This window comes from Mandrillus leucophaeus, unplaced genomic scaffold, assembly GCF_000951045.1.
Source record: "Mandrillus leucophaeus isolate KB7577 unplaced genomic scaffold, Mleu.le_1.0 Scaffold942, whole genome shotgun sequence".
NCBI lineage: Eukaryota > Metazoa > Chordata > Mammalia > Primates > Cercopithecidae > Mandrillus > Mandrillus leucophaeus.
This window is the reverse complement of record NW_012110275.1, coordinates 419,962-431,310: the sequence shown is the minus strand read 5'-3', so window position 1 is coordinate 431,310 and position 11,349 is coordinate 419,962. Positions and strand designations below refer to the sequence as shown.

The following is an 11,349-nucleotide window of genomic DNA, read 5'->3' as shown; positions in this document are numbered from 1 at the left end:
AACAATAGTCATTACTCAACTAGTTGATTTGCTGTGTTTAACTCAGTGGTGCCCTCAACAGTGTCTTTCTCTAGTGGCCACCAAATGCCCATTGTCCTTTCCAATGAAAAGACCTTCTGGAAGGTGACTCGAAACAATCTTGTGCCATCCTTGAATTCTAGTCATATAAGTTGGACGGCTTCTTTCACCTCTCTGAGCATCATTTTCCTTATCTATAAAATGGTGACAATGTAAGATTGCTATCTGAAGAAAATAGGATATTATAGGCAATGTTCCTAGCACGTAATAGGAGCTCACTAAATGTTTTATTTTTCTTAGTTACAACATCTTTTTTACAAGTCCAAAGCTTGATCTGTGTAATAGTGTAATAGTACACTTCTTCATTAAAACATAGGATCCCTGTTAGCATGCCGTTGATAAACAACATCTCTGTCTAAATGATGCATTTAACACTTTATGGCACCCATAAAAAGAAGAGGGCAACCTATCTGATTTGGTTTCCAAAGGAGCCAGATGAGGGAAATGAGATTTCTATGGTTTTTATTTTAAAATGTTTGTGATCTGTGGCACTCAAAAACCATGGAAGCACTGATATATAGAATGCAACTTTTAAAAATTAACTTCTTAAAGTGTGGAAATCTTTGTCACAGCTCTGTGTATGTGGCCCACCACTCTTTGTTGTCATCCCAAAACTTTGATTCCTTTTTTAACATAGAATAAGATATTTTATTTCCTTTTCAATTTTTGCTGTTGTGTTTAGTTCCTTGTTCTTAGTTAAAAAAAATGAGTATAGAATCAGAGTTAAAAATTAACATGTAGACTTTTAAATATTACTCTCTGGTAAAAAATAAAATTGTAAAACAAGAACTAAGTTGCACCTCTCAATTATTCTCTCTTATGTACCAAGGAAGTCCTCATTAGAAAAACTGTGGTACACGTAGAATGGGTAACTTAAGTAACTAGATTTCTGCTCATTTGACATTTCCCACAGAGACTAGTAAGACGTGTCTTAATCATTGGTGTTTGGTCATAAGTTAACATAGTACCCCCAATTACTTGAGTGAGCAGTTTTCTAGTGTGACAGAATAAATGAAGAAAGAAGAGGTTCATTGTAGCATCAAGAATATGGGAAAAAAATAACCTTCCATTTTATCATATCATTGTATATTGATTTGTGCCTCAGAAAAATTCAATGTGTTTTCTTACAGCTGTGATGTTCAGTTTGCTTGAAAGTAGATAGAAAAGACTTTCAAAAAGGATCTAGTTTTAAGGCTTGCTTTGAAAGCAATGGATACATTTTTTTTTTTTTTTTTTTTTTTTTTTTTTTTTTTTTTTTTTTTTGAGACGGAGTCTCGCTCTGTCGCCCAGGCTGGAGTGCAGTGGCGCAATCTCGGCTCACTGCAAGCTCCGCCTCCCGGGTTCACGCCATTCTCTGGCCTCAGCCTCCCGAGTAGCTGGGGCTACAGGCGCCCGCCACTGCGCCCGGCTAATTTTTTCTATTTTTAGTAGAGACGCGGTTTCACCATGGTCTCGATCTCCTGACCTTGTGATCCGCCCGCCTCGGCCTTCCAAAGTGCTGGGATTACAGGCGTGAGCCACCGCGCCCGGCCGGCAATGGATACATTTTTATTATTGCCTGCAAATCCATCAAAACATTGAGACTTCTGTAATTATTGATTTTTAATGCATAAGCCAATATAAATTGATATAATGTTGTCTGTATTGAGAAATATTTTTTTGTGGGAAAACCTAAAATCCTCTTACATGCTGAAACACTTTGATTTATTAACATGTACTATTTAGAGAAGATGAGTTGAAGAGCTATTTAATTAAAATTGTTGACTCAGCCTATTGATATGTTCCAATAATGTTAATGTCTTTTGAAGAATTGGTATTTTTGTAACTGTCATACCTTTCTGTTATACAGGCATATCTGGATTTATTGTGCTTCACTTTAGGGTGCTTCACAGATACTGTGTTTTCAACAAATTGAAGGTCATGGCAACCCTGCATTTAGCAAGTCTACTGGTGCCATTTTTTCAGCACCTGTGCTCAGCTCACATCTCTATTTCAGTTTTTGCTAATTCCTGCAATATTCCAATCTTTTTCATTATGGTTATATGTGCTAGGGTTATCTGTGATCAGTGATCTGTGATGTTACCATTGTCCATTGTTCTTATTTTGAGACACCAAGAAATGTACCCATATAAGCAAACTGATTCAATCAATATTATTTATGTGTGTTCTGACTGCTGTATCCACCAGCCATTTGCCATCTCCCTCCCTCTCCTGGGCCTCCCTATTCCCTGAAACAAAACAATATTGAAATGCAACCAATTAAGAATCCTACAATGACCTCTAAGTGAAAAGAAGAGTTACATGTCTCTCACTTTCAATAAAAAGAAATGATTAAGCTTAATAAGCAAGGCAGGTCAAAAGCCAAGATAGGCCACAAGCTGGGTCCCTTGTGTCAAACAGCTAAGTTGTGAATGCTAAGGAAAAGTTCTTGGAGGCAATTAAAAATGCCACTCCAATTAACACATGAATAATTAGAGAGCAAAACAGTCCTATTGCTGATATGGAGAAAGTCTGAGTGATCGGAATAGAAGATCAAACAAACCACAACACTTTCTTTATCCAAAGCCTAAGCCACAGCAAGCCCTAACTCTTTTCAGTTGTGTGAAAGCTGCAAGGGATGAGGAAGCTGCAGAAGAAAAGTTTGAAGCGAACAGAGGTTGATTCATGAGGTTTAAGAAAATAAGTCATCTCCATGACACAAAAGTGCAGGGTGAATCAGCAAGTTCTAATATAGAAGCCGCAGCGAGTTATCTGTAAGACCTAGTTAAGGTACTAATGAAAGTAGCTACACTAAACAACAGATTTTCCATGTAGACGAAACAGCCTTAGGTTGGATGAAGATGTCATCTAATACATTCATAGCTAGAGAGAAGACGTCTAGGCCAGGCTTCCAAGCTCCAAAGGTGAGGCTGACCCTTGTTAGGATCTAATGCTGCTGGTGACTTGAAGTTGAAGCCAGTGCTCATTTACCATTCTAAAAATGCTTGGGCCCTTAAAAACTACGCTAAGTCTACCGTGCTGTGCTTTAGAAATGGAATAACGAAGACCAGATAACAGCAAATATGTTTATACATGGAATACTGAATAATAATGTTCAAACTCACTATGGAGACCTACTGCTCAGAAAAAAAAGATTCCTTGCAAAATATTATTGCTCTTTGACAATGTACCTTGTCACCCAAGAGCTCTGATGGTGATGTACAGGAGGTTAATGTTGTTTTCAAAGCCACTAACACAACATCCATTCTGCAGCCCTTAGATTATGGAGTAATTTCAACGTTCAAGTCTTATTATTTAAGAAATATATCTGGAAGATTGTAGCTTCCCCAGATAGTGATTCCACTGATAAATCTGAGAAAGTATATGGAAAACTTTTTGGAAAGGATACACCATCCTAAATGCCATTAGCCACATTTGTGATTCATGAGAGCAGGTCAAAGTATCAGCATTAACGGGAGTTTGAAAGAAATTGGTTTTATCCCTTATGGATCAGTTTGAGGGGTTCAAAATTTTAAGGAGGTAACTACAGAGGTGGTGGAAATAGCAAGAAAACTAGAATTTGAAGTTGAACCTGAAGATGTGACTAAATTGTTGCAATGTCATGATGAAACTTGAATGGATGAAGAGTTATTTCTTATGGATGAACAAAGGAAGTGGTTTCTTGAGGTGGAATCTACTTCTAGACCCTATCTTTCCAATTCCCAGAAACATTGTTGAAATGACAACAAAGGCTTTAGAATACTAAATAAACTGAGTTCATTAACACAGCAGTAGGGTTTTTGAGATAATTGACTGCAATTTTAAAGAAGTTCTACTTTGGGTAAAATGCTATCAAACACCATGTCATGAGAGATATGGAGAAATATTTTATGAAAGGAAGAGTCAGTCGATGTGGCAAACTTCACTGTTGTCTTCTTTTAAGAAATTACCAAAGCCACCCTAACCTTCAGCAACTGTGACCCTGATCAGTTAGCAGCCACCAACATTGAGGCAAGACATTTCACTAGCAAAAATATAAAAATGTACTGAAAGCTCAGATTAATAAAGTATTTTTAAATTAAGGTATGATATTTTGTTTTAGACATAATGCTATTGCACACTTAATAGATTACAATATAGTGTGAACATTATTATATGTATTGGAAAACCGCAAAATTTGTGTGATTCACTTTATTGCAATATTTGCTTTATTGTGGTAGTATGGAACTGAACTTGCAATATCTCTGATGTATGCCTGTATACACAATCTGATCTATATCCCCCAAAACAAGTAAGGTTTTCCATAAACTCTACTACATATAAAAAAAAGTTCTTTTACATAATCAATTGAGTAATAGCCTTATTATAAGACGCTGTCAGTGAATCACAAATAATTAGTAGGTAGCTTAGAAATGAAATGAAAAATAGAAATTTTTCTCACTTTTGCAATGTAATCATTAATATTTTGTGATCCTTTACTTAATCAGACTTTTAAAATCATATATCAACAGTTATTTATATGGTAATGGTATCAGCAAACTAAAAAATGTATTAAAGGCACTGATTTAATCATTTTTAATAGGAATAAAATTATAATGAAAAATCATTCTGACAGAAGTGTTTTTAACAATTACATTTCCCTGGCAAATCCATTTGAAAGTGCCGCTTAACTTTTTAGAGATATTTTATGAGCTGTAATCATTTTGATTCAACACCTACTGAGTCCATAGCATATGCTGGACACCGGGGTGAGCATGGGTATGTAGTGGGCTCTTCACCAAGGAATTTCCCTGTATTGGAAACTGAAACTGGCAGACATGTCTAGTGAGGGCCTTAAGAGAGGCAAAAACAGATTACTCTGGGAGCCAAAGTAGAGAGAGGTCATATGTGGGCAACAGATAAATAAAATTCATCAGGTAGGTGACATTTGAAATGAACGTTAATGTATTCATAGAGTTTTTACAGATACAGATGAATGTGATGACTAAAGAAATATTTCATGCCGGAAATATTTTCTCTAGCAGATTTGCCAGTCTCTTGGAGGTATTCATATGTTCCTAGAGAAACAATGCTCTTTCTTCAGATGAATCTTTTATGGAAGTATTACATGTAAAACTTGTTGAAGTGCATTAGTTTCAATCAAGAAGGATGGAAAGCGCGAGATCTGGATTCTCCATCTTTATTTTTTTCATGATTTGCCACAACTAACTGTTTTTTTTTTTTAATCAGCCTCTCTGTGGATATATGCTACAATTTGAAATAGCAGATTTATGTTATAATATAATCCTTGGAAAGCATGACAACTATTGTTTTAATAATAAATAGATATTACAGAAAGTAAAGCTAAAATCAGTCATACTGGCTCATAGGAATATATGAATTTGCAGTTCAGTGCTTTCTAAGGAGAAGGGAAGGGTTCACTACATGAGAAGGTTTTGATTGGAATCTCCAGAAAGGTATGAGATTCTTTCTTTTTGTCATTAATACAAGAGGACTTATAAAAATGAGTAACATTGAGGTCAAATGTAACTCCAGGTGAGCAGTGCAAAATGTGACAGAAATGATAATCTGAGGCCTGGGCTGCTAGACTGGCACATGTGGTTGAACAGGTTGTATTCTGCATGACTCAAGAATTTGTCATTCACAGCTGGCTATGGCACAATCTTGAACAGAGCATCATGAGCAGCTGTTCAGGATGACCATGCGAGTGAGGATGCTGCATTTAATTTGGATAGCAATAGAAAACATTTGAATTTTCTTTCAGGCCTGAGAATTATATAACTGCTGTTGGACCTTAAGGAAATTAATCTTTCAGTGTTTTGTAAAATGGCTCGTATTCCAGAAACATGAATGTAGAATATTCCAAATGTCTGTTAGAAGAATGAACTGTGTTTGTCATTTTTTAGAAGAGAGAGAACAAAGCAAAAATGACTCACATTTTCTCAGGTGCCCAGAAGAATTGTTGTACCTTGATGGAAATAGAAAGGTCATGTTTATAGTAATTGGGACAGGGTAAGAGACAGAATTAATTCTATATTGAACATTTCAAATTATTATGAATAATTTTGTTATACTAAATGGACAATTGGCTATACTTCTTCCTCCGAGACTTTATTTTTCTTTGTTTTTTTCTCCTCTTTTAGGCTGAAGTCATCGATGTGAGTTATGGAATGGCAGATGATTTAAAAAGGATTAGGAAAATAAAAAATGTAACAAATCAGATCGCACTCCTGAAATTAGGAAAATTGCCACTGCTTTATAAGGTTGGTCCAATGGCTGTTATTCAGTGGTTGGGTGAATATTTTACCTGGTTTTGTTGGAATTATATGCCTTTGTGAATGTGGAGTGTGTGTGTGCATATAGGTGTGTGAGAGAGAGAGAAGGGGAGAGAAAGAGAGAGAGGCAGAGAGTATCACAGAAAGATGGCTTTTCCACAGTAGAACATTTTAAATTAAGATACATAAGAAAAATATATTTATGCTCTTATTTCTTTAGCGAGAAAATACCTTAAGTCAGGTAACATTGAGTTTGTGGGACCTTAATAAAATTGGCATACTCTTCATAATGGTACCTATCTGGAATAGTGAAAAACGAGAAACACGTTATCTTCATCTTATGACATATGTGAAACTTCTATTATCAGGTGGACTAATTATCATGTCCTCTATGTTAGACAAGTATCTAGATGATTTACACCCTTTAGTGATTATTTTGTCAACTGTATAACTACGGTTACTAGCTGTGATCAGGATTTTAATTAAAATAGAATATGCTAAGAGAAGCAGAATTTTGATTTATTTTATTTGGATGGAAGTTTATTGACACTTATCCACAGATACATTTACATAATTAAAGCAGCTCAATCTAAGTTTCTGATGATGAACCACCACAGTAGATAGCCACTACTGCTAATTCTCACTTCATTTCCTTTTTCTATTAAAAAAAAAAAAGGTTAGTGTAGTTATGTCAGCAGAACTCTCTGGTTCTGAAGATATATTGGATTTCTCCTCATTCAACCTTAAATGAGCTTTGCTAATTCCCAGGTCCAAAAGCATTTCCAGGAATCTCTTGGCACACTCTATTAGGAAACTAGAGAACATCCTATGTCTGTTTTTTTTTTTTTATTATCTTCCAATAATACTCTTATCCTTAAGTCAGTGTTTAATAGTAGATTAGACAGGCCAGAATTTTAAGATACTCTTGAAAACAGAATATACAGTGATATTAAATTTTTAATTTTTGCTGGATAAATTTTAATATGTATTAAATGCCTTAAAATAATCATATTTTGACCCAGAAATTCCTGTTCAATCAATGTATTCTAAGGTTGGGGTTGGGGTGGAGGGCGGGAACACAGAGGTGATAAACATAGTGATAACCAATGATGTGACAAAATATTAGAAATGATATATACATCCAGTTTAGTGTTTGAAAATCATGCTGCCGTTATACAGCTGAATATGGTATAACAATTTGATGTAAAGGAGAATATTTAATGACGTGTAAAAATCCTCATAAATCAAACAAGAGATCAAGAGAACATTTATAATAATTATAATACTAATGACTTTATTATTGCCTATGAAGGTAACATTATTAATGACATGTGCTAGAAATTTTCTAAGTATTTAAAAAATGTATTATCATATTAATCTTCAAAATAATCATATTTTTGAGATAGGGACTATTATTATCTTCAGATTATAAATGAAGTAAGACACAAAAAGAAAAAGTGACTGGCTCAAAGACAAAGAGCTAGTTAAGTGAAACAGTCAGGCTTTCAACTGAGGCAGTCTCATTTCAGATGCCAAGTCTTGAATGTGTATGTATACTTGTGTGGGAGGGGGGCTGGAGTGGGGGGAGCTAGAATATATCAATAGAGAATTAAGAGGTTAAATTAGAATTTTTAGTTAGGATTCCCTGATAAAGAAAAGTGAACATTTCAAAGTTAGCTACCAAACATCAATATTTTAAAGGAAATAATTAAAAATAGGTTAGACTATTAAACCTGTCACTCATATCTGAGGTAGAAAAAGTTTGGAGACTGTGGGGAGAGGATTTTACGAAGAGGGATTTTGGAGAGATTTATGGTAAGTTCCACTGCATGCCTGGTGACTGGGGCTTCAATGGAACCACATGGAGGGCTTAATATATGTCCCCTGCAATGTGGGGGACATGGTAGAATGGTGTCTGATTTTATTTGAGAAGCCTAAAGGTAAGGGATGGGTTTGCTAAGCATTTAATAAATAAATACAAAAAAAATTATGTGTGTTGAGATTGGCCTGCATCCCGTGAACTGGGAGCAGAAAAGTATACATGCGTTTCCCATGGGTCAGTCATAAGCACATGTGACACAGAGCCAGTGTGGTCTGCCTTCACGCCTGTACTAAAATTGCCACTTGCAATGGTGACTCATTAGACAGTGACCAGCCAGATTAAAGTGCCGTTTGTCTAGATCAAGTAAATTGCAGTAGGTACTGCTTCAGTTAATTCACAAATGCCCAGGAGATCCAAAGGTAGCTTTAAACATCTGTGAGCCCCAGAACATGTGAAGCTCCTGTAGGACAAGCACAGTAACATAAGAAAAATCCTACCCACTGAGTCTCTAATTTCTAACCCTTGTCCAACAACAGATAGGTGAGAGTATAGTTAATACATGCGGAAGGAAATAACAGACCACATCCCTTTCCCCAAAAGGAGACCTGAGCTGCTGGAGGGGTAAGAATATACAATTTTAAATCAAGAGTAAGAGTAGAATTTTGATCATGATGAGGCTAGGAAACCTAATTACTTATTTAAGACTACTAACTCAAATCGATTATAGGACTTTTATTATTAACAATAGTCAGAGTAATAGTAGGACAGTCCAACTTTTATGTAGATGTTTCAGGAAAAATGAACCTGTATGAATATTTTTAAAAGGGCAATGGGAAACAAAGTTCTATTGCTTTTGGTACATTACATGAATCTTGCTTGTTCAACCTTCCAGTGACCAAAAATGTGCGTGGTAGGGGCCAATTATATAATTGGTTAGACAGAATTATGGATAGTTTCTCCTTTTCCTTTGTTTTGCATTTCTAAATGTTCTATAATTGTTGTGTATTTATTTTGTATACAGAAATAAGCTTTTGAAGATTCAGGTTAAAATATAACCATTGTAATTTTTTCTAACCCGGCCGGTCATGGTGGCTCACACCTGTAATGCCAGCACTTTTGGATCACGTAAGCCCAGGAGTTCAAGACCAGCCTGGCCAACATGGCAAAACCTTGTCTCTACCAAAAATACACAAATTAGCTGGGTGTGGTGGCATGCGCCTATAATGTCAGCTACTCAGGTGACTGAGGCATGAGCATCGCTTGAACCCAGGAGACGGAGGTTATAGCGAGTCAAGATTTCGCCACTGAACTCCAGCCTGGGTGACAGACTGAAACTCCATCAAAAAAAAAAAAAAAAGAAAAATTCTAACTGTGCTCACAGGTCAAATACTCCAAACCTTCACCAGTGTATAATGGATTAAATAAAGCAAGTTTCTTCCTATTTGCTACAGATAATATTTACATTACAAAACCCTTTGACTGTATCTACAAAGTAGTGGGTTAGTGGTTTATCTGGAATAGAACACAGTTATAAAGATCCTGATATCATTTTCCCTGATAATTTCCCTTCTAGGCCTATTAAATAAATTTAACAAAAATTTCTATGTAGAATGCCCCTTGAGACAGAGCCTTGCCACAAACTTGGCATTGTCTTCAAGAAAGAGGAGACAGGATATCCTCTCTTCAACCTTTTAATTTCCATTCTAGCCATCTCTTCTGTTTTCTGTAGATTGTCGCAGAGATTTGGGGGAACTCATTGCTGCCGTATCTGTTAATATACATTCCATTGGTAAGAAAAAGGAAGCATGTATTAAACATAGTTATACAGCATGACTGCAGCCAAATTTGCTTCAACTATCCATCAAATATATTCTGGAGCTAAAATTCAGAAATGAGGTAAAATGTAATTCAGTTGGGTTGAAAAAGGCAGAAGACCAACAGATTTCTTTATGAATCATAACAACTAGTCATGATTCTAAATGAGCATTTGGTCTGGGAACATGCAGCTGAATGAGTAAAGAGAAGTTCATTTTATTTTGGCTGTGCAGTAGTTACTAAATCAGAGTTTAAAAATGAATTTGGGAGGGAATCTGCATCTGAGCTAGGGAGGGCAAAGGGGAAGCATAATTATGATATTAAATTATTAGATTATCTCTTGAAATGAGGAGAAAAATAATCTGCAGTCCTGAAGGAGGAAATCTCATTAGTTTGATCATAAATACTAAGAATGTATGTAATTTAATCTCTAGGAGGAGATTGATGAGAAAATCCCAACATTACAGGGTAGGAACTATGAACTGCAAATAGCTTTCAGATATGTGCTGTGAAATACATATCTTGCTGCAGAAAAAGAGTCAACCAAGTTCCCCGGGTATAGTTGTGTGCTAGTTTCCTTAGGCTGAAGCCTTAGAGGAAAGGCTTTAGGTTCATTTTAGCTATGTATTTATAACAGTTTATTTTATGGGAGAGTGCTTTAAACATTTAAACTTTCAGACAAAACATTAATTTGTCACAATGTACTCAGGTTTCTCTCTGACAACCTGACACATAGTAAAACAGATACGGAGACCCTCACAAATTCCCAAACTGCAGAATAGCACTTTAGGATGGAAATTAATTTTGTAAAATGCAATAAAAGCATTTGACTTTCTACTTAGGATCATTTCTACCAGAAGCCATAATAACAAATAGTTACTGTGTACTAGAGGACAACTAGAAATCAAGTAAATCCCTCTGAAACATGGAGGTTGGGCTATTGTGTAAATCCACAGTACGTATCAGCTCCCTTTCCTGTAGAAGTCAATTTTGTGTGCAGTAAAATTACAGATGAATATATATCTTGATTAATTATGCCATTTGTGCATAAATTACACAAAAAATCCAAAAACTCTGTTTTTTTTTGTAAATGCAGTAATATATATCACTACCTAGCACTTTGTGTAATATACTAAGATATTAGTCAATATTAGCTAGCTTTTTCATTATTCTTATATATTTTTTATTCTTATAATGACAATTGTAAAGGTCCAGAAATCCAAATGATTTCGTAGTTTCCTACAAATGAAACATTTTCTATGTATTCATCAGATAAGATTTATATTTTAATATAAATAGAAAGTAGTATAAGCAAATGGCTTTTAGATATGTGACTTGACATCTACATATTGTTGTCCCTTATTGGGCCAGTATATAACT

The 11,349-nt window shown here is 35.4% G+C and overlaps 1 protein-coding gene across 1 annotated transcript in view; it reads left to right on the top strand.

The window, feature by feature from the left end:
* LOC105532231 (inactive N-acetylated-alpha-linked acidic dipeptidase-like protein 2) overlaps nt 1-11,349 on the top strand; it is a 612,136-nt gene that overhangs the window by 197,563 nt on the left and 403,224 nt on the right. Inside the window, exon 3 of the mRNA XM_011970318.1 lies at nt 6,201-6,320. Coding sequence (XP_011825708.1) covers nt 6,201-6,320 — 120 coding nt within the window. The remainder of the gene's footprint in view (nt 1-6,200; nt 6,321-11,349) is intronic.